At 38.6% G+C, this 24,781-nt stretch overlaps 1 protein-coding gene across 2 annotated transcripts in view; it reads right to left on the reverse strand.

Annotated features, from left to right (window-relative positions):
• The window catches only part of grid1b (glutamate receptor, ionotropic, delta 1b), a 261,369-nt gene that overhangs the window by 85,829 nt on the left and 150,759 nt on the right, over positions 1-24,781 (reverse strand). For both annotated transcript variants that reach the window (XM_056771870.1, XM_056771869.1), the window contains exon 4: positions 3,689-3,894. In XM_056771870.1, the coding sequence (XP_056627848.1) occupies positions 3,689-3,894 (206 nt within the window). The remainder of the gene's footprint in view (positions 1-3,688; positions 3,895-24,781) is intronic.

Consider the following 24,781-nt stretch of genomic DNA (forward strand, 5'->3'; position numbering starts at 1 on the left):
TACAGGGCACAAAAAATCTGATGCTTGTATAGCAGAAGACTAGACAAGAGGCTAAATTTGTGCATATATGTCTGTAACAATTCTCCATAAAAGGAAGGAAGGAGGCGGAAACCGGCAAACATTTAAACATTTAATAAAGTAATATAACAGCCGGCAGCCCCTCACGGACGACCGCCGGCGAACAAAACATAATATAAATACAAACATAACATAAGTTCGGGTCGCTCGTTCCTTTTATATGCTCCCATCTCCTACGTGATTCGAGGCCGGTGTGCGCACAGCTGGCGCTCATTCACAATTACTCACCGGACTCGAACCACGGTCTCGCCCCGCCTACTCTACTACAATGTCCTATTGTGGGAAATCTGGGAACAGATTTCAGAGAAAGAAACAGTACAAGATACTATCCAATTTCCACTTTGAATCTTACACATTGTTTACAGCACACAACACACTTACCATTTGTGATTTTAGTTTGTTCTTTTGTAATGCTCTTCAGTGTCATCAAACTCAAAGAGTATCTTGAAGATTACAAATGACCAGTATTTATGTAAGATGTACTGGAATGTAGATTATAAATCAAACTAGATTTGTGTATTTGCTGAAGTGCGGGCTGGGGTTGAAGGAGTAGTTCACTTTCAAAATACATTTTCATGACAATTTAATCACCCCCATGTCATCCAAGATGTTTGTTTCTTTAGTCGAAAAGAAATTAATGTTTTTGATGAAAACATTCCAGGATTTTCACCGTATAGTGGACGTTATTGGAACCGTCAAAGTGACAGTTTCAGTGCAGCTTCAAAGGGCTTTAAACGACGGCAGGCGATGAAACAATCAAGCGAAACAATCTGTCATTTTCTAAAAAAATAAAAATGTATATGCTTAATAAACACAAATGCCCGCCTTGCTCTGTTCTGCGATGTGTGTTCATGACTTCACATAATTCGTCATCACGTTGAAAAGGTCACGCTTTGTTAATATTACAACATCAAGGATACGCACACAAATACTTTTGAACGGCCCTCTTTCTCCACATTTGTAAACACTGACTTGGTACTTCCGCCAATGTCAAGCATGATCTTTCCAACGTAATGACGTATTGCGTGAAGTCATGAACATACATCGCAGAACAGAACAAGGCGAGCATAACCGGTTTTTTTTAGAAAATGACCGATTGTTTCGATAGATAAGACCTTAATTCATCGTCTGGTACCGTTTAAAGTCCTCTGAAGCTGCGCTGAAACTGTCATTTTGATCTTCGACCATTTGGAGTCCATTGAAGTCCACTATATGGAGAAAAATCCTGGAATGTTTTCATAAAAAACCTTCAATTCTTTTCGAGTAAAGAAACAAACACATAAACATCTTGGTTGACATGGGGGTGAGTAAATTATCATGAACACTTACAGTGTACTTACCCAACAAAATGATGTAACCACATGTTCTCAGCATAGACTAGGTTTTTTATTTAATTTACTAAAATGTGTACTAACGTAAAATATTGACGTAAAATATCATGTTTACATAAAATAGTGAGAACTCAATCCTCATGCATGATTGACAGTAACATGTTTCTAAGCTAAGTAATCTATTCATTGTTTTTATTAAAAATATAAGTACCGAATAAAATGCTTTTAGACTCAAAATTTGCCCCAGCTCTGTCCACTGTCTCGTATAAATGTATTTACTGTGCTTGCTGGAACATATTGTGGAATTGCCATGTCAATATAAGACCCAAAAGTTAAAAGAAGGTATGAAGGAGTTTTGGGACAATGTTAAACTGACAGACTGAAATAAAAAGAAAGAGATGTCAACAATGTCAAGGTTTCTTCAGTATTGTGTCCAGGCAACCATGAGGAGCATCCGTCCATGGCTCGACGCTCCTCTACCTGGTTAACAACTCTCTTAAGGACAGCACAGGCTCTTCAAAAACTCTGTGCCACAAATTATACCTCCTGTGTGCACCACCAGTCATTTGAGCCATTTCATCAACCTGTTTTATCCTTTAAGAAATAATACTACAGGAAATGACAGAGCACCACAAAACAAGTGTGCAAAAAACTCTGGATGGAAGCAACACAAGGCAGAACAACAGAACACAATTTACAGGTTGTTTCATGGAGTAAAGTTCTCATCAAACCAATCGTGTTTCTAAGCCTAAAATTAGGGACAGCGATTGGTTGCTAGGAATGCGAAATCTCGTTTCCAACTCCAGTGAGTTACCAACAAAAACTGTATTTTTAGGCGTTGTAGGCACACCACAGATGCAAACGCTGTTCCATAAACAAAAATTCAAATGTATACCCCTGTCAGAAATATGTAGATGTAAACCAAAATGTATACAGCTGGTGCAGATTTTTGTTTTGACGATATTACTTCTTTTGGACCACTTGTTGTTACATGTATCCCTTGGGGTTTTGGCAATCTCAAAATGCATTGCGTGGCAAAAAGCTTAACAGGCAGAGGAGCATAATTTTAATGTCACAAATAATTCAGCAAAAAAAAAGAGTAATACACATGGAGTACTTCATCCAGCTATTACTCAATATGTGATATGTTAAGAACTACATCGTGTTGCTCTTAGGGGTAGTGCATTTAATTTCACCCACATTTTTCTCTAAAACACAATGCAAGATGAAATCCTTTATCACTCATTACATGCTGTGTTGAGTGACCTTTACCAAACAACACATTTTCAGCATTATATTCCCACTATCATTGTTTCGAATCGACACTACCAGGCTTACTGTCTTTTATTGGCCTTGAAAACAACGAAAAAAGCATCCATTTTGAAAGAACTATGACCAGTATATCTTACTGAAATCCTGAAGTGAACTGTTATAATAAGCTTTCTCAGTGGGTCGGTGATCTCGGTGATCTTTGAGCTGTTGAGTTATTTGACTTGAGATGAAGCTGCCGTCATAAGCTAAACTACAGTAGTAAGTTATTAGCAGAAGGGCCAAAACATCTCTTTAGGAATGACCTCAAGTGGCATCTGTGTGCCGGGTGCTGGGAAGCGGCAACCTGTCACGGCTGACGGGACAACATGACAGCTGACTCGTATGGAGAACACAGATGAAAACACACTGGAAGCTAAAAGTAGTGCCAGCAAAGACTGCCTGTTACACCTGTGGTGGAATTTTCAATGGTGCTACTTCAAACCATTTAGCCAGCTTTAGATCTATCTATCTAAAAATAGCTGACTGTCTGAATTTTCACTTAATCGCATTTTCGTCATCTTCACTGTCAAAAGGACAGAGCATCAACCACTAATGTAATCGCTTGTATTAGACGTCTGTTGGATTCCCATTAGCCGCAGATATTGCTGACAGCTGACCATCATCTGCTGGTACATCCGTATGCATGACAACACCACGCTCCCGCCTCCGCAGCAACAGGCATCCTGCGAGCGTAGGCGGCTCTGATTCCGATACAGCAGAGGGGAATAGGTCACACAACGCTCTTTAGGATCAACGTGGGATGTTAACCGACATGCCTGACCTCAGATCAGTAGAAGAAAAAACTTCAGTTGCTTTGACAGTGAAGCTGGGAGAGATTGTCAGGTCATTTGTAGAGGTGTCATAAAGGGGCGCAACATGATTGACAGGTTTTTTTATGGCCATATGCTGACGTGTCCCTTAAAGTTATCAGTCATTAATGTGTAGAAAAAAGATGAGCCAGTACACACCTGGTTGATGAAGACTTGGGCTCCACGCGGGCTGAGCAGCAGGATCGCCCTTCTGAGCGTGTCTCTGTAACGGTTGAGCTCCTCTGTGCGCATGGAGGTGAACAAACTGGAAAACACACCGCTGATGTTCCTGTCCACACGCTGAAGGGATACATCTAAACCCTGCCGGGATGTCTGGTCCAGAAAGCTTTGAAGACCACGGATATCTGCAACACAGAAAACACGTGTCGTAAATTTGTGTTATTGTATTGATACATGACTACCTTATCATAAAACCTTTACTCATCCGTGGACAAAACTCGCTCACTGATCACACCGAATGAGAGAAAACTACTAGCTGTCGTCATGAAGGCCAAAGTCAAAACCTTGAAATGACAAAATCCTGTCCTCAATTTAAGTCATGCTGAAGTTCTAAGTGATTGAATAGTTCTCAAGGAGATTCTTGCCAGGTGAGCAATGCAGTGGTCAGACATGCCATGACCAGACAGTGGTTGAGATATGGGCTGTGAAGTTTAGTCAGGGTTAACTAGCTCCCAGGTTACCGGCTGTTCAGGAATGCATCAGACATGTTGAAGCAAATTGTGTATAGATGATAGCCCTAAAATATTCATGAAAACTGCAATCTGTTTGGCTTTATCAGTGCTCTCGATTTTCCATCTGCCACATAATTCTATTCGGAAATATGGGATGAAGAACTATTCAGAAATTCAAGTGAAATATACATCGCTCCTCTCAGAGAAGTTCACTTTAATGGGTGAGACCTCAGATGCTCTATAATGAGTGAGTAATTCGAGAAATAGCTTTGCTGGTTGCAGGAACTATTTCAATGCCATGTGCCCAGCTAATGTGTCTCACCCTGAGAAGCAAATTGGCCATCACGCCCTCTCAGTGGCGACTAATTGACAGGCAGAAAAAAAAGCTTTTATTGAAATAAATGAGTGGTAGTCTGGGACCAGCTGCAGAAATGAAAAAACAGTAAGACTTACATAGAGTGGTAACGTTAAACTGAACGTTACAGTCATTGTGGTTTATTTAATAAATGTGACCCTTGACAACAAAACATTTTGTTGGAATCGCCAAAAATACAGGGTACGGGTAAAAATTACGGATATGAATAACAACTTCAAAGGCGCACGCTCAGATTCCAGCATTTTAAACAGTTGTTGTTCCGCCAGATATTGTCCTATCCTAACCAACTATATATCAATAGAAAGATTATTTCTTCAGCTCTCAGATAATGTAAAAATCTCTATTTCGAAAAAATGTGTCGTCCAGGGTCACACATGATAACCAATAAAAGTGGTTCTCATTCTATCAAAGGCAATAACAAGATCTATCAAATCTAATCTTAACCAATTTGTACCCAAACTAACTTTCCAGTTAAATGAAACAAATCAAAGCATGTTTAATACTAAACAATTTTAATCTTTTTTTTCCATATGGCAGAGACAGGGAAAATTACCAGCTTTATTCACGTTTTTGGTAAACTTCTTCCTTTTCAGTTTAGAGGAAATTAAAATCACTTCAAAAGATTAGTAAACAACTAAATAAGAGCTTGTGTTTATTTATCTAAAGTGTTCAGCAAAATAAATTGAAAATGCCATATGGAATCAAGAATGCATATGGAACGATTGTCTCTGCTCAGTCTGCACTTCTGTCTATAGTAGAATCTGATGGGTTGACAGGTGAGAATGTGCAGGCGGCACTAGCTCGTAGCTTTAGTACCAGCTGTTGTAATCCCAGTGAAATTGAACAAATGCACTTATGGGAATCTCATAATGAGCGCGCTGAGAGATCATCAAAGAGCCGAGGTGCAGAAGACACCCCAGAAAACATGTTCAGTCTCCAGCGGAATGTTCTCAGGGGAGATGAGCTAGATGATGTCGTCCACTCCCTCTTAATTCCTTTGCCGAACAAGAAGAATTTCTTCTCTTCCATTTTGCAATCACCCCCCTGCAATTGCTTGTGTTGACAACATTCACTGTAGTTCCAGAGGCAGTGTGAGTCATTACGGGTAATCTTACACACACACACACACACACCAACTGGATGGTCACAGCATTTTAAGGAAAAGCTGTGAGATTGTCAGCAAGAGCTTCTGTTTTTTGCGGTGGAGTGCCTGACATAAGGTACTGACATTAGAAGACACACAAAGGAGAGAAAGTCAACTAAAGTGCATGTGTTGCATGTGGAGACACTTCTCTGCCTCAAACCAATCATGTAGGACACAATACCTGCCTACTTATTTTAAAGTCCCGTGAACCGGAAGATGCGATCGTTTTTACTTCCGTATTATGACGGATTTCCGGAATTTTTAATGAGAAAATTTGTGCCGCGTTAACCAATCAGGAGCGTGCTCTGGTAGTGACGTGATTACAACCCGAAAACAACAATGGAGGACAAAATCATCGTTGCTTTATGCGGATACCTGGAGCTGTACGATACATCTTACTTTTATTGAAACGGGAATAAAAAGGATCTTGCTTGGAAGAAAGTGAGTAAGGTGGTCAGACAATCTGGTAAATTGTAAAAAACGCTTTTTACTCATTTTGACAGTTACAGGGGAGGAGTCAAACGTTGCTCCGCAATAGCTGCCTAACATACCTAATCTAAACTGGATAGTCACAATACACAGCGGAAGTGCATTTTCAGATTTTAATTTAAGATTATGAGGGATTTTTAAGAAGAGAGTGACCCACATTGATGAACTATTTACGATAAAACAATGCAAAATTTCATTAAAAAATACTGATTGAATTTTTTTTTTCACTGGGACTTTAAAACAAAGGATAAAAGCTAATATACTATTACTCAGGCTGTAGACTGTGTCATTTTTACTTTCCTTTACTATTGTTGCTTGCTGGATTGTACGATATGACCTTGATAAAATATTGTGCAAAGTCTGCAGTAAATTGTCCAACAGTTGTTTACCTTAGAGTGTGTAACATACATTTAGTCGACAGAATAAACAGTCCATCCTTTTAAGCATACGTGTTTTGATTTAAAATCTCTATTAGAGTGGTATTTCAACCAATAATAAAAAAATATGTGAACATCTACCCATATGTCAATTAAAATCTGTATCACTTTCTCTCTTCTGCAAAACACAAAATAAGATCTCAGAGGATCTCAAAATGAACTAATCTTAATATTGCAGTTTTAAACAAAATTGCTTTCTGTCCACCATTCGTTTTATTATTGTATGTGTCGTTGTTATCTTTAGAATAACCTTTTCATACGTATCCCTGCACAAGGATGAAACTATTTTGACAAATACCAAGATGCTGATTAGACATCATGATTATTGCACAGGTGTGCCTTAGGCTAGCCACAATAAAAGGCCACTCTGAAATGTGCATATAATGAGTTTTACTGTATTCGGAGGGTCCGGGGGGGGCTGAAAACCAGTCAGTATCTCGTGTGACCATCATTTGCCTCACGCAATGTGACGCATCTTCTTTGCATAGAGGTGATCAGCTTGTTGATTGTGGCCTGTGAAATGTTGGTGCACTCCATTTTTAATGGCTGTTCGAAGTTGTTGGATATTGGCAGGAACTGGAACATGCTGTCGTATACGCCGATCCAGAGCAACCCAAACATGCTCAATGGGTGACACGTCCGGTGAGTATGCTGGCCATGCAAGAAGCTTCTAGGAATTGTGTACAGATCTTTGCAACATGGGGCTGTGCATTATCAAGATCATGACGCCATACACTCTGTCTGCCATCTGCCCCGTACAGTGAAAACCGGGATTCATCCGCGAAGAGAACGCCTCTCCAAAGTGCCAGACGCCATCGTTTGTGAGCATTTGCCCACTTAAGTCGGTTACAGGACACCCGGATGAGGACAATGAGTATGCAGATGAGCTTCACTGAGAAGGGTTCTGACTGTTTGTGCAGAAATTCTTTGGTTATGCAAATCGATTGTTGCAGCAGCTGTCCAGGTGGCTGGTCTCAGATGATTTTGGAGGTGAAGATGCTGGATGTAGAGGGCTAGTGTGGTTACACGTTGTCTGCAATTGTGAAGCCAGTTGGATCTACTGCCAAATTCTGTGAAACGATTTTGGAGATGATTTATGGTAGAGAAATGAACATTCAATCCACAGGCAACAGCTCTGGTGGACGTTCCTGCACACTGCATGCCATTTGCACGCTGCCTCAAAACTTGCGACATCTGTGGTATTGTGGTGTGTGTTAAAACTGCACATTTTAGAGTGGCCTTTTATTGTGGCTAGCCTAAGGCACTCCTGTGCAATAATCATGATGTCTGATCAGCATCTTGATATGCCACACCTGTGAGGTGGATGGATTCACTAAGTGCTCACTAACACACATTTAGACAGATTTGTGAACAATATTTGACAGGAATAGGCTTGTGTACATGCAAAAGGTGTTAGATCTTTGAGTTCAGCTCACGAAAAATGGGGGCAAAAAGAAAACTGTAATGATTATCATTTTTGTTCATATTATTTATATACCATTATATATTATATACCATATAATAGGCCTATTAAACGCTACGCTAAACATTTCAACCACCAGACAAAATGAATAATTTTTTTTTTTTCTTTAGTTTGAAGTTCAAAATATTTATACCTCTCTGTTACAAAAAAGTCATACCTTGCCAATGTCATACCTTAAAGTCTCATTGGAGCATTCGCTAAATGCATAAAGGTTCAGAATAAAAAACAAACAACATTTTATGATTGTTGAAACCCTCTGAAACTTAAAAAAACATGTGTCCTTCTTTGCCAGAGGGTCTAGTGTGCAGGGAATTGTGGGCAAGCTGTGAGCTCAATAAACTTTACTAGCACAGCAAAACGGTAGCGAGCTGAGTACTGGATCAATCTAGAGATATGCATCCATTCTCAAAATGGATTTGAGCGCCGGGGGCCGTTTCTTCCAACAACCCCCATGTTTTATAAATAGGCAACATCTTGACAAATCACAAACACCTCATTCTAAAAAGAAGACCTTGTTTCAATTTATTACTGGTTTGTATTATCCAGGATTTACATGGCAAGGAGTAATTATTGTGTTGTGGTAATTATGCTTATTTATAAAGTAAATGAAGAGGTGGAGACCTTTTTAGAAAATGCCAGTGAATTAAAGTGAATGCAGGTAATGTGAGAGGGACAATTTTTTTATTACTCAACAAATGGGTTGTTTTCGTTATAAAAACAATGTTTACACAATACCCTTTTTTGTATTCAAATTCAAAAAATGCCTCTGTTTACAGTGATAACTGAGACCACGATTATTATTCTCATTCCAGATGACAAGTTTAACATTTCTTCAAATGAAGAATGACGGTTTTCCTCAATCTTCCTTTCAAAATGGTTTGCTGAGTAAATGCATTATACAATTATATTGTATTTAGTGTTGAAATTCAGTTTGGTGAATGTCAGCAGAGGAAATATTCATGAATGTATTCAAGCCTTGAGTTTAAATTGTAGAGACATGTAGTCCTGTGTCGAGCAAGCTGTCTGGACCATCTGGCTGAGAGAGAGCGTTCTGGAGGACACGTGTAGTCTCGCTGTGATGTCATCTGTCTGTCTGTGATGTCACTGAGGCTGGCTCGGGGGTTTGCTAGCCGATGCAACATCTGTCACACCACTGTGAATGGGCAAAAATACTTCACCCACGACTTAATCCTCTCAGATTAAAAGATACCCATTTGGAGCCTTAATGAGGAAACAGATGATCCTAATTAGTTTCAAGAATTATATCTAATTAGGTAAATGACTTTCCTGTTATGCAAAGGGAATTCTTATGGAAAAGTGAACAGATCCCCCCTCAGGTGGATGTGAAGAGCAATGGGGAATTAGGTAACTAGGTGGATAGATGCAGACGGCAAGATACCCAAATTGTTTTTATTTGTAAAGTACAGAAACTTACCAACATAACTGGCTTTCTTTTTATGAAGAAAAAAAACATCATGAAAAAAATAAATTAAACATTTTAGACACAAATGATGTAGTGCGTACAGTAAATAATGTTTCACTTTGAAATCTTAAAAATAAAAAAATAAAAATGTGTAAATTTCTGAAACAGAATATTACACTCTGATCATTTTCAGATCAGTTTCACTATCAATTCAAAAGTTTATAATCATTTACACGATCTTAATTGACAATCTTTTACAATTTATGATAATCTTAAAATCATAAAAACTATGGAATAACATAAATTGAACATGGCGTATTAAATTGTTTTATTTTCAATAAATGATGCCACATTTGCTTATAAAACTTACATCAAAGAGTTCATAGCATTTGTCTTCATATCTTTTTTAAGAAATATTTAATTAAAATACAGTCAGCGATACAACATATATTAGGTATAAAAGGGCAGGGCTTAGAAAGACAAGACTTGTGCAATTCTCTTAAGTGCAGTTTGTGTACATTCTCAACTGTGAAGGTCTGGCTCCGCATACCTTCAGGATGTCTGACTGACACATCAAACACGGCCAGGCCGAGAGCAACGGGCCCACATAATGGGATTATGAGGATTTACAGTATATGTCAATGCTCTGTATATTCCTAGTGTCGCACTGCATCCGGGTGAGACTGAGTTCTTTATCGCCTGCCAAAACTTTACTGACCCCTCAGCTGTCTCTCCGGAAAAAACCCTTTAGAGGGCAACCCATCCCCAGCTAAATCTCCCGCAGGTGTCTTTGCGCTGGGGCTTTTGGGTCCGCCTGTGCACTTTAGCGACGTCAGTTTGGGGAGACAGCACTGAAATCTATTTCTGTTCTCCCTGATGTCTGGGGCTTCAGCGGTGCCCTTTAAAGCCGAACAATGACGTTCCGTTGGCACCTTGTTTCATTACAGCGTGGCCCTACAGATATTTCCTGCTTAAGATGCAGTGCGGTGTTGACTCACTCTGAGGAAAAGAGCCTTTCCATGCACAGGTCTCAGCTGCCCTTTCCCCAGTGCTAGCGGGATCCTAGACGCTTGAGATAATCCGTGCTTTGAAAGCAGATCCTGGGCCGCTCATTTTTGACAGATCATATCTGGCTTTGTCTGATCCTTAGGCATGATGTAAAAGCACCAAGAAATGATCCTTCATGTTACGCCTTTTGGATAAAAGTGTCTTAAAGAGCCAACTGGAAAACAGGATGGAATCTAACTTTGAGGATTTATTTTATAACTACATGTGAAACAATCTGGAAGTGTCTATCCTCACACACATGGGTTTCCCTATGGAAACCAAAATTTCTGGGCCCCCTACACATAGGAAAATAAAAAGGGGTCTGCTCTTCGGGGCCCTAAATCAGCCTGGGCCCTTAGAATCGTCCTAACCTTCCACCCCTTTACGGCACCCATGCTCACACAATTCACAATCATGATATTGAGGTGTTGTTGGTGGCCACGAGGGTGGTTGCTTTGTAATATGCTATGGGCAGGGATGCCCACTTCCATGCCATTCAGGATTTTGGTCTTTTGAGGACGCAGCCGCTGAATTCCATGAACCAGACTTCTGACACTTCTGACTTTGTAAAATCAATATGGTGCCAGAAATATGTATTTTGTTCATGACAGGAACACTAAACCACCCAACAGTATAACAAATTAACAGTATTAGTAAACAGATTACATGCTTTTATTCAATTTATTTAGTTTAGCTATTTAATTTACGCACAAAGAATTTGGGAAAAAACCAAGGGTGTGAAGGATCCGTTCATTCTATCTTTTTTTGATACCAGGGGAAAGACTCGTTTTGAAATGGCATATGAAGCAGCCTTCGAAATGGCATGGCCTTAGCAACCTATCGTCTTGAAAGCCTTCGACTTGGGATGCAGCGTAAGTCTCACACAGCTCACCCAGTCCGTTTGATATTACATTCGAAACGAGAAAGACCTTTTTTTGATCTGACAAATATTAATTGGATTGATGAATGCTTCTTTAGAAAAAACAAATCACTGCCGTAGATTTTACCCCTTTTTTCAAAGATTGTTTGAACTTTTTGTGTGTTTATGTAATTTGCATTAATTAAGTTTCAACACACTGCTCATTCTAATCAGTTATAGTAGTAATTTACATCAAACTACATTTGTGGAGATTTCTGTGCAATAATACAAATGAAATTCATTAATATTTTGTTCTTCCAGACTATTATTTTAATAATATATATCATAAATATATATTTAATTGTTATTTAGATGTTCTCCTTCCGTATAAGCAGGTGGTTCCTGGCCCTGGGTATGAGCCGTAAAGTAACATCGATGTCCTAATAAAGAAATTCGCCCTACTAATAAGCAATTGGCACACAAATACATCAATAACGCCATTACACCAATATCTGATTACCGCTACACCTCTAAAACGAATTTTTCAGTTGGTGCACAGCGTTTGATTGGGAAGCTGAAGTCACCAGCGGCAGCCATTAGCAGTGGTTCATTAAGGAGCTTCAGCAGTCAGACTCGGTGGGCATTCATTGAGAAAGTAGATGAAGCTGTGAAGCACCTCAGTCTTTCGTCCCACAAGGCAATGTGTCAGGATTTAAATGAAGTCCCCTACCATTCATTAAGCTTTTGCAAACACAGACGTGCAGCTTGGCCCCCAACAAGAAACTTTACACACGTGTTACTCTTTTCTCAGGCGACTCTTTTTGTGGGACAACACTGTACTGCAAGACAATGGAATAAGATCTCAGAAATTAGCAAAGGTTTTGCAACATATACATGTACATTACAAATATTTTTCAATATTATAGATAGTTTTGATCAGGCATTTTCCTGTAGCTTCAAAGAGTTATTCACTTAAGTGATTGGTCCAAAAAACTTGTGCCTGAGCTAAGATGCCACCGGGTTGCTTACTTCCGGGCAATTTGCCATTTGGGTGAGTGGAGGTGCTAATAGAATATTTCTTCAGGTATTATACAGTAAACCTCCTCGGTCTGCTCAATATCACATGATGCACCATCGCTTTTCCAATATTTCATTAATTCCACTATCAATAAGGCCACTCCAGACTAACGGCAATAGTGATTTTTGTCTTAAACCCCTTCTTTACTCTCCTGTTAAGGAACTTTTCTTTGACTTTTCAGAATTGGATTATGTGGAGAATCGTCTCTTCACTCATCGGAAATCTTTTGCACTCTAAATCCTATGAAAAATCAACAGGGTCAGCATCATAAAAGATGAAATTAATGGTGGGAGATGACATTTCTTCTGATGGAAACCACTTAGCAGGAATGGGGCTCCTGCTTTGCCAAAACACATCATTTTAGAGTGGAAACCAAATTGGGAGCAAAGTGATAAAAAATAGTTTTAAAAGCCTCACATGTTAGGTCAGATGCATCTTCAGCAAATTGGCTAAATTTATCCTTAAAGACGCAAGGTTACAACATGAGCAGGTTTCGGCAGCCGCATCCAAATGACAGTTTTGCTGATTTTCCAACATAGTCACTTTGTGCATTTGATCGTTTGAATCACCATCCAATTTACACTCAGCCAAATAAATGTGTCTACGTAAAATGGCCATAACGCTGATCTACTACATAGTTCACGGCTGTGATGGTGATAATGTTGGGCGCCAAAATTTGGCTAGCTGTGATGTGTGTGGCGCATAAAAGACTTACGTGTTGATTGCAGGGCTTCTGAATCTATATATGCTGATATAGTTCTGTTTGGAAGGAGTAATATTGAATCACACAGCCTGATGCATTTACACTTGGCCGATTTGTATGGTTGGCGGGTGAGGAAAGAGCTCTGATGTGATTGTAAAGCACTTGAGTGTACAGTTGTACATAGACAAGTGCTATATAAATGCTTCATTATTCTTGGATACGTTAAACCACCTCCTGATCCATCTATTTCTCTCAGGAGACTAAGGGGACATTTGCACTGGCTTTTTTCATGTTTGCAAAGCTATTTGCAGTGGCCAAGCGTAAATACCTCCTAATTAAAAAGCAGATAACACAAACACAACAACAAACTACAAAGTTCGTTGTGATTTATTACACATCTAATGCATTTCACACACCCTTTCCATGTCAGACATCTAAAAAGCAGGGCAAAAAGAACATTAGACTAATTGCTAAAGAGCGATTTTGCTTTCTTAAGTCATAGATATTAGAGATAAGAAGAGATCTCAACAATGTGAAAATACTATGCTTTGATTTTCCATGTATGAGCTTGTGAGTCAAAAATGTATTATTAAAATATTTTAACATGTCCTACAGTATAGTCTTTACATTCATTTAAGAACAACATTAGCAAAAATAGCCTGTGATTTTTCCGTCGCAAAGTTGAAATTAGGAGATTTAAGAAGCCAAAATAGTTATAGCCAGTATTACAAATTGTATTTATAACATGATAAAAGGTGAAATTAATCAATCTTATTGAAACTAAATTTTATTACTTATACCCCAAAATACCGGAACCTAAACTTTGATTTTAGTAATTGTATCCAAGCTTGCCTTATGCGCAGAAACACCTAAGGATTATTGTATCCTTAGTTTTTTACCAATGGAATCAAGCAATTAAGAGGAATTCTGTATCTGAATGTGACACGGCCAAAGAAAATAGATATCAACAAGATCTGGCACTGCCATTAAAAAAAAATGTGAGTCAGGACTATCGTGATTTGTGTGCGCAAAGGGAGCTGAAGAAGCTTAAGTGACCTTAAAAAAGGTGATTTCTAGTGCAACTTAAGCTTAGGAAACAAAATGGATGCCACATTTGATGTCAGGTTTAATTATTGGACGGAAATATGTTATTTAAATGTGATTTGTGACATCCATTTTAGTAATTACTACCTTTCATAATTTCTAATACCTAGTGATTAATTCAAGTAGATAGGCCTGTGGTCTGGCTATGACTGAAATAGCTTCACGGAAATCTTTCAAACTTGGCCTCCGAGTGACATGACTTCGGCAAACAGACTTTGATAGGGCGTGGAGAGATAAAGCGAGAAAAGCAAAATATAGCACATTTTTGGAACGATAAATCTTGGCGGAATTGCCGCAAACTATGAAATAACTTTGTGGAGGAATAAGAAAATGATGATGATTGAGACTTATTCTTGGACGAGTCTGGCGGGGAATTTTATATTTTTTTGATTATTTATTTTTCTCTTGTGGTATATCAACCAACTGTTTCCATGTGTTTGAGTTTTTTTGTACATGCGTATAATAAAAAATAGACCTAATGTACAACTCTTTAAGAATTATGCCACAAATATGTCATATATCACAGAACGGAAGAGAATCTCAGCTTTAATATGATATTTCACATGGACAGTATAATTATGGTTTAAGTGTGTTACAGCTTTAAATATAAGTGTAGTAGAGTAGGCGGGGCGAGACCGTGGTTCGAGCCCGGTGTGCGCACAGCTGGCGCTAATTCACAATTACTCACCGGACTCGAACCACGGTCTCGCCCCGCCTACTCTACTACAATAAGGTTGTACTTACATTGGAATTTCTTGATAACTTGATTGCCAAAAATGACTTCACACAGGCAGGGTCACAAATGAGAAATGAGGTAGGATTTTGAGGAATGATTTTGAGGAATGATGATATGAATCACAGTTATATTTTTTTCTGCCTCTGTTGTGTCTTTTATTGGAAAGATGCAGTGAAGAGACAACATGTAGTAATATGCAGGAAATGTCTTAAGCCACAATCAACCTCAAGTCGCCCACATGTTGAAGATGTGTTGAAGAGCACGTGCTAACCCCCAGGACTCATCTTATTCAATGACTGTAGGACACTATATTCCACATTTTTAAATATTAAGTGGAAAGTGTTCATCTGTGTACTGGCACAATATGTCATGCCCAACTGACTGCAACACATCATTGTCAGTAGTGCACAAAATATCAACAACAAGCCATTTGGAAAATCATCTGGGGTGAGCAAAGGGCAGGTTGTTCAACGTTACTTGGATGTATTGATGCATATGCTTATTTTGTTCAGTACATTTAAACAGATTTCTTGGACAGATTTAGAAGGACAGGTTAATCTTTTTAAGAGTTCAAGCCAAGGCCAGCCAACCTCACAGTCTGCAGTGAGATAATCAACACAAATTTACAAGATTTACAAAAACAGTTGAGCCCCCAATATTGAATGCAGGACCTGGCAGGTTAAAGAGGATCTAAAAAGGAGTGAATTTTTACACAACACAAACAAATGCTGCCATCATTCTCCAAACAAACCAGATAAAAATGCTTTTATATAATACATATGCAATCAAGTAAGATACAAACCAGCAGTAAGCATTGGACATATGCAGTGTGAACTTGCCGTTTTTAAAAGCATAAACAAGAGCAGACGTGTGAAAGATTGATGTTTAATTGAAGTCAAACAATAAATAAAAAAAGAAAATAGAAACCCTGGTGGAGTGAATCGAGCACAAAAAAACTTACGTTCAACACGTTTTTTGACAAGTTGACCGTGTTAAGCATGAGAGCCACCACGTTTAACATTGTAAAGAAGTCAGAATGCATGGAATAGCATGTTACCTCTGCTTCAAACAAAATTCACATGCAAATCGTAAGAAAATAATAAGCCTTAACCTTTGAAAACAAGCGTGTGCAACAAAAACGAGTAAACATACAGAAAGCTTATCTTAGCGTAATTTAACTGTCATCTCTGTCGGTGCATTGTGTTCTGTTCTCCACCCCTGTGATATCCAGCACTTTGTCGTAAAAGATTTGGATTCTTAGTCCTCCTTTTTGCTCTTTCAATTGCAAAGTCTCCATTATTACGAAATCCTTGACAGACAACAAAAACACAGCTCCGATCATGGTGTCCTTCAGTTGTTTGTTGTTTGTTTTTTAAATGCTTCACTGCCGTCTGGCTTACATCACTTCACAGAACCTAATACCGCTGTGAATACAACCAGGGAAAATGGAGTTCACAAATGACAGCCCTTGCTGCTTTTTTTCCTACAGTGATTGTGAAAGTTAAGCATGCATGCGAACGTTTAATGATGAAGGTTTTAGATCCACATTCAAGAAGCACTTAACACTGTGCTATTAACATACACCAGAAGAACACCGTTTGACTGTGAGTTGGAGTACTTGTCAATAGCATTTATATCAAGACACTCAGTACTACTGATAGCCATGTTTACAATCAGCTGTCATGATGTAAACACTTTGTGTGACCCTTATGCAAAGGAAATATATTTAGCTATATATGAATTAAATCACGTAAGATATATTAGAAACAGGATAAAACAATGTTAATATATTGCAATATTACAATATGTTGAATAATGGCAGTGGTGATCGGTGCGTCTTCTGCAGCGGAAGCAGTGATGTGAAGCTCAAAAAAACATGTATGTATCCCATCATGTGTGTGCCGCGTCATGTCAAAATGCGTGTTCGGCACGTCACATGAATCTATGTGCAGATTGGATCCTGTCAAAGTACGTGAAAAGGTTTATGATAAAGAGACATTCGTTCGCTTAACACTTAACTCGAGTGTCTCTTTAATCATAAACCCAGCCTATTTGACATTATGCACAATACATATAGTTTCACGTGACACCCTGAACACATATTTTGACATGACGCGCATGTTAATGCATATGGAATTGCCACTTTTTATAGCACATACTGAAAAAAATATAAGCACTTGGTTCCAGTATATGAAAATGTATTATTTAATATTGTATTATAGTATTTCCAAGTGAATTTCCCTAGGTATTTGTTTCGCAAGGGGAGACACTGGCATGTACCAGAGGTAGGGCAGACAGAACACAATGCTACAGACAACTCTTCCTTGAGGACATCCTCGGCAGTGAAGATATTTTTCAAGAAGACAAAACGACATCCTGGGGCAGTACCAACAGGCGGCCCTGTAGTTTTTTCATGCAGAGTTAAATGTATAATGGGCATACTGGGATTACAAGACATTTTTAAGACCAGCTACCAGCTGAACAATGAACATAGTTCCACAGAGGACTTCACCGCCATTGGAACAACCTTTAATATCGCTTCCATGGTTTTGTTCTTTAAATAGCTTTATTTACAGTTGTAGTCAACATGAAATGGCATTTCTTTTATTAATTTAAATGACATAATATAGTGTGATAGTTAAAAAGATTATTATTCCCATAGTACCCTTGCCAATCTACTAAGAGCAGCGCAGGGTTCAGGACATTCTGTTTTTATTCATTTTAATATGCTCTTCCCATAAATCAGGCCCTTAAAGAGTAAAAAATGTAGGGTTGGATAATAAAAATGTATAGCACAGGCTAATTTTGCAATCTGCTAGTCAATCAGCTTTCACATTAGGGTGAATTGAACATTTTGAACATTTTTAGCCAGTGAAAGCAAACTTTTTTTTATCTCTGCATTTACAGAACAAAATATACATACAGTATATACACTGACATGTCATGAACATTAACATGCTAAAATTTATTCTAAGAATTGTCAGTTAATTATGAGTGGCTGTTTATATGGTCTGACTCAGAGATGGCGTATTTGTGTAGGCTAACCCAGAAGTTAGCTGGTTCCCTCGACCGAAAGCATGCATGCATTTTTCCCATAGACTTTTGTAATTAACAAACGTTCACGATTTGTACACGTTTTGTCTATTTAGATAATCTTTACATTTTAGCACAATATTTTTTATTTGTTAAACCTAAATACAATCGGCAGAAGTCAAAAGCTACCATAATGCTAAAAAACAGACTACACTATGTTCCAAGAAACTTTCCCAAACTTTATATTATATTTTACCCATTTGTGCCAGTTGCATTATTTGTGAGATTTATACGTCGCTTTTAAAAACACCATAAAGGTTTAAAAAAAATCACAAGTGGGTTATAACTGGTGTAATTTCTGTCCTAGATTAAAACGTGAAAATATTTAGAGGTTTTGTTAGCTACAGACCATATTTCAAAATATATTTACCAAAAGCCCATTCCAAAAAACCCATAGACGTTGGGGCGATGAAACCGGAAGTCTTAAAATGCTAATGCATCTCTGAGGTACTCCATAGCAATATACTTTAAATTTGATCTTAAATGTGCAGCATGATGCATCTTAACAGCAACTTGAATGCAGTTGAAAAACTGCTCATCAGCAGCAATGATTTAAGATCTCCTCCGATGGACTGCATGATGAATTGATCTATCAGTCGCGGTCATGAAAATGCACTCGTGTGCTGAATGCAGTCACGTGCCAGATTAAGTGCAGTCTTCTGCACTCACACATGTTTGATGCTAGAAACTGTCAACTCCACATGCAGAGCTTTCACTATAAGTCCCAGGCAATTTATACCATTTGGTATACATTAGTGCTCAGCAACAGGAGAATCAGCTGTTGGACTAACTGTTTTGAATTTGTATTTTCATTAAATATTTTTCTTTCAATGTTTTATATAAAAGGTTTCTTACAAGGAAAAATTAGATGGTTTGCATGTCTTTGACTTAAATCACTCGGGTCCCTCATACATCAACATTAGCAAATAGCAACAACAACGTTGCATCAGCCGTGCCTCACAAGAAACCAAATGTTTGACTGTTGAAATGTGAGATAAAGTGAGAACTAGAAAGGGCAGGAGACAGTTTTGTTGTGCTCTGTACATGTGATGAATTCAAAGAAAGATTGAAAAGATAAAGAGTGTTTGATATGACATCTTGGCACCGTCAGCTCCCCCGTGTTTACATGTTCCGCCTCAAGAACAAATTTCACAGATAAGAAAATCAATGCTTTGTGCATTGAGCTGAACGCATTAAACACAGACCACTGGCAATGTCGGACTGACACCAGCCCATCTTGCGCAGCCCCATTAATATGCTCCTAAAATGTACACTTTGAGAGGGACGGCAGTGTCATGAAAAAAGAGAGAGAGGGAGGGAGGTGTGAGCTTGGATTGTGCTAATCGCAAGGATCTGTCCGTCTCCTAGTTACGGCCTTTCAAAAAGAGTGATTTATGTCCCTCGCTCCTCTCGCTGGTAATGCATGTCTGCAGGAGGGCTCTACCACAGGGATGATGGGTTTGAAGGACACATCCATTCTCAGACTGAGGCAGCCTGCCAGGCCGTTCACTACTTTCGTATAGACGAGAAAACGAGGCCTTTTTCCATATTTCACTTTTGGAAGGAGGAGCCGAGCCGGTCTGGGGCTGTTCACAGCCACGAAACTAGCCATTAGTTCCACCTCAATACGCATGTGGCATTAGTTAAAGGTGTAGAGAATAATACAGAGGTAGTGATGGATGTAAACGTCTCGGGGGGACTAACTGGTGTTCAATCATACTTGGCTGGCATCTTTTCTTAGAGTTTGGAGAGTTTTTTAGAGTATATGTAGATGCTGTAATATAGCACAGACGTTTTTTTAAAAGAAACTAAACTAAAAGCATTTGCACATGAAAGCCCTGTGTAACCTAGTGAGTTGACCTCAACATTTTAACACATGTTCCAAAAGGACGTTACTTGCTACCTTGTTTTGGACAATTCTTAAGAGTCTTCTTGCCAAAAAGATCGAAAGAGATAAAAAAAAGATCCACGCTTTCAAAAGTCTTGACCTTAAAACATTAAATGATACAGAGGCCAAAAAATCACCCAAGTGTAAAAAGACAAACTGCATTACTTTGACATTGATCTTTAATTCTCAATGCCCTAATCCAGTGGTTCTCAGTACCCCTTGAGCAGACAACAACATTTTCCTTAAAATTCAGTGAAATGAAAGTCAAACAGTTATTATATCTAAATGTATCAATTTAATTTTTATCCATCTTTGTGTAGTCCTAATTTCATATAAAAATACTTTCATCATAATTTATTGATTTTCATTATGTAATCCTAAATGTCAGTTTCTCTCACGTATCCCCTACAGTACCCCTGGAGACACGCGTACCCCCATTTGAGAACCACTGCCCTGATCTATCTATATATTTGTGTTTTAGCCACTGAATAACTTTACAGCCAATATCTGTAGTATTGAGACACCAAAAATATGTACGTTCAATGTCATCCTTCCACTTTGATATGGAAAACGCTCAGTCTGTTTAGCAGGAGTAACAGTAAACTGTCATAGACGGTCTCTGGGAAGCAAAGCCATGAGTATGCGGTCAAAAGCAATTTATAAAGTGGATTATCATTTACAGAGACACACAGCCTCCTAGGAAGACATCAGCACAAAAGCCAAGGGACATCCCATGTACAAAGACAGGCTGAGCACTGCTTTTTTTAGTGATAGGCATAGATTTGATGAAGTTGAGACAACTAGCTTGCCCTAGACATCTAGAAGCGTGACGTTTCAGAGCGCTGCCTGTTCCCTCTGATTGATGAGATGAGACTGAAGGAATGATAAGCTATCAGAAGATATAATGACAAATGTAATGAAGCGTGTGTTTGAGTACTAATATGCTGCATAGGCAGAGCGTCGAAAAATAGGAAGGCTAGTCAAGCTCTTTTATGTAGTCTCAGCGTCAAAAAGGCCATCCACTGACCCTAGCATGAACATGTTTTTGAAAATGTATATATGTAGCTATATTTTAGCATAAGTATAGTTAAAATATACTCTTGCCATTCTATTCATAAGCTTCTAAGATCTCATCGTGTGATGCTATTTATTTTGATACATTTATGTTTTGAACCATTAATTTGGTTTCCAACGCCACATAGCGGCTCTTTCGGCTGTGAATGTACTGCAAATGCTCTGAAGAACGCTGGAGGCGAACAGAAATGAGATCTCTGCTTGGAGATCATCGGCCACGCCAGTCAGAAAAGTGAGTGAAACACACACAAGGACACATTTTTACCAAGGAATACGTCATAAATAGCGATTTGGTATGTTTGCGTTCATATCAGCAGTGAAGCGTACTGGAGTTCACATCAGACCTCCCTTTTTAAGCGGACTCGGGCACAGTTCGCGGGTGCGCACCCAGGTTCTGAAGACAACGTTCACATCACCCAAACGAACCGAACTTTGATGTGTATCGTACTCGGTGTGCACTAAAAGCGCTAGTCTGAAACCGCCCCCATGCATTATTGTATCAGTTTCTATCTATTTGGGGCTTTTATTAGCTTCAAAAAACAGGATCATGAAAACAAAATAAGTCTGTGAAGTCCCCCTAAACCTTTAACAACAGTATTTATCTGATTTTATATGTTACATTTACAGCGCACTTGGTCATTTCATGCATTTTCCCTTCAATCCACTAACTCCACAAAACTGAGCATTAAAGAGACCCCCTCAAAAAATGCTCAACAGCAATTTTGCAGCCATCATTAGCATCATTGAAGTGCATAGGGTGTAAGCGTACTAAATCCGATTTATATCCATTCTGAGACACATTTATGTGGCTTTATGTAAATTGAATGTGCTTATCCAATCGGACAGAGATCTGATCAATTCACATGAAGTGTAAATCGCCTCATATCCTCCCTCTCCTAAATATTCTATGAAAATTTCACATTTTATATATCAGCCTGATGTTTTTCTTTATAATCGGACACTTCTTGGACAGAATAAGGTGTGATGTGTTTCAGACCTTGTGTTTTACACTTCAGTCAAATGCTCTGTGTTCAACCTGACTGCATGCATTATTGACTAGGCAATACACGCATGTAAGAAATATATCAGTCTAAAAATCATAAGTCTTTAACGATTACGTAAAAAATGGAGTTTGTAGAGCTCTGCTTTTACTTTTGATTAGTCTTGTGAATGATAACATGTCAAAAAACTGTAGATTTAAGGCATTACAAGGGATTATTATTATCTGGGGACAACGTGTGATTTATAAATTACCTCCCAACATTTGTATTTCATGTGGAGCATTCGCACAGGATAACAGAGATTTTACTCAAATTTAAGACCTTGTTTCCCGGATATGATGGCAAGGCTTTGCACATAGTTTGTATAGCCTATAGTTGTACGCTGTTTAATGATATATGACCGTACCTGTCAGCATTTGAGGCCTGCGATCGCAAACCGGACAGACGTTCACCACGATCGCGGGTCTCAGATGTTACGAGAGCTTCCATGAGAAATAACAAAAAGCGAGACTCCCGATCCCAAAAGACAGTGATGAAAATAATATCAAAACACTTCAACACAGCCTCCATTATTCGCAAACGTTGGATGAAACTATGAAAATTATATATGAGACCGCCAAATCACAAAGATGCTGATTCGCACGGGACTAATATTATCACAGTACCTCTTGTTAGTCAAAATATGGTATGTCATTTGTGGGGGAATTTTTCCTTTGCAGATTACAGACATGGCCGATTCGCACGGAACTAAGATCACAGACAACCTCTGCAACTATTACATATGACCAGAGGTCCCCAGGTTATACTAATACTGTGCGAATAGGGCTTTACTGTAACTCAAGGGGGTTTAAGCCATTTATTTAAAATGCAAGATTATTGAAACTTGAGGTGGGCTATGTTGACTTGGACCTGTAAGCAAATACCCAGACCAACCTAGCAACTGCCAACTACTCATAACACGTTTATGTAGTGATGTCTGCATAAACACACTTATTAAAAAATATAGTCTTCAATATGCAGTTATTAAATGCTTTATGAAACATGGCAGTGAGGTTGGAAAATCCATGGTGTTCTTTTATTATTGATATATACTGTGGATATGTTATCATTTTATATTCAGCTTGGTACAACAGAAAACTTTTGAAAGCATTACAGGAGTAACATGCAAAATCTGTAACAATAAAATTAAAACCTCTGGGCAAGCATTTAAAGCTTCAAGAGAATAGATCTGTGCGGTATAAATTGACCTTTTTATTGAAAAAAAGTGTGCATGTACACTTTCAGAGGTGGTGAGGATCATACACTAACATGTTATGTAAAATAACTTTGTCTTCAGAGGTGTATCAAGACATTACGTAATGAGGCGTTATGTTTTTTATCACCTTAGAATGAACTATTTCCATCAACATACACAGTGGGTCCCCTTGCATGGTAATGGCCATGCTGAGTGAACTGTTGGTTGCGATTCAGACCGGAAACACAACCTCATGAGAAAAAGAAATAATAATACATCTTGGTGCATTCCAATGTTCAAGTTTGGTTAACTCTGAGTTATGAATTCATGTCCTGTGAAGAAGAGGCCAATAGAACGTAAACATAAAAGTTCCAGTTTCCAGGAATCATTTCAGTGATTTTATGCTCCAAAGAGACACATGAGGATATATTCACCACACATCTCACAAACAGAAGCGAAGGAGCTTTCGACTCGTATTCACCTGGTGTTTGACCATCAGGGACGATCTGCGGCTGCAATATGCGCCATATAAATAAGTTAGTCTCTCAGGTGCGATGCTAGGACACTTCTACAGATGCCTTATTTATGTGTAACATCAAAAGATGCTGAAATGATGGACATTTGCTTCGCTTTTGTAGTGAAGCATATGAGCTATTTCGTGGTCCCTCTTTGAATAATGTAACCTTTCTGCTCAGTTGACTCTCTATTTCCCTTTTCTCATTTCATTTCACATCTCGGGCACAAATGAAATGTACACACAAATGTAGTGTCCTTTTCAAACTAACCGAAAACTTATAGCTTACCCTTTACTTAATGCCAAGGGGATGCCTGGGTAAGCTTTTTCACTTGGCATTCATTTGATCTCCTTTGGCTAAACTTGAAGAAAGCAAACAAAAGAGAACATTTTTCTTACATGTACAGTTGGGATTGGGCTAAAAGTCTGGCTTTTCTGCTGACCCGAGTGTTTTTTCTCCCTACTCATGTATAATGAAGATGATCATACCTTGAACTGGGGTGGCGGATTCTAGATCAGGGTCCGTGATGGATACTTTAAACAGGTGCCTTAATATTCACAGCATGTCGTTGATACAGAAACTAGAGGTCATTCACATTGCTATATACACAGCAGCTGAAATATTTCGCAAGCTCGGTGTCGGCTGCAGGTTGAAGTGGTGACAAAGCAAATGTCAGATTTGCATTTAATGAGATTTTTATTACTGATGTGTTGAAGGCGGGATATCGAGCATTTGTAAGTGTGGGTGCTGTCGAACAGAAGTCGCTTCCAGAATGTGAGAGAGGGATTACAACATTAAGAGCATCAAAAGATCATCCAAAAATGAGTAGACATTTCTAGATAAAGATGAAAAGGCACTGCTCTTTAGTAAGATGTA

This window comes from Triplophysa dalaica, chromosome 17 (assembly GCF_015846415.1).
Source record: "Triplophysa dalaica isolate WHDGS20190420 chromosome 17, ASM1584641v1, whole genome shotgun sequence".
In the NCBI taxonomy this organism is placed as follows: domain Eukaryota; kingdom Metazoa; phylum Chordata; class Actinopteri; order Cypriniformes; family Nemacheilidae; genus Triplophysa; species Triplophysa dalaica.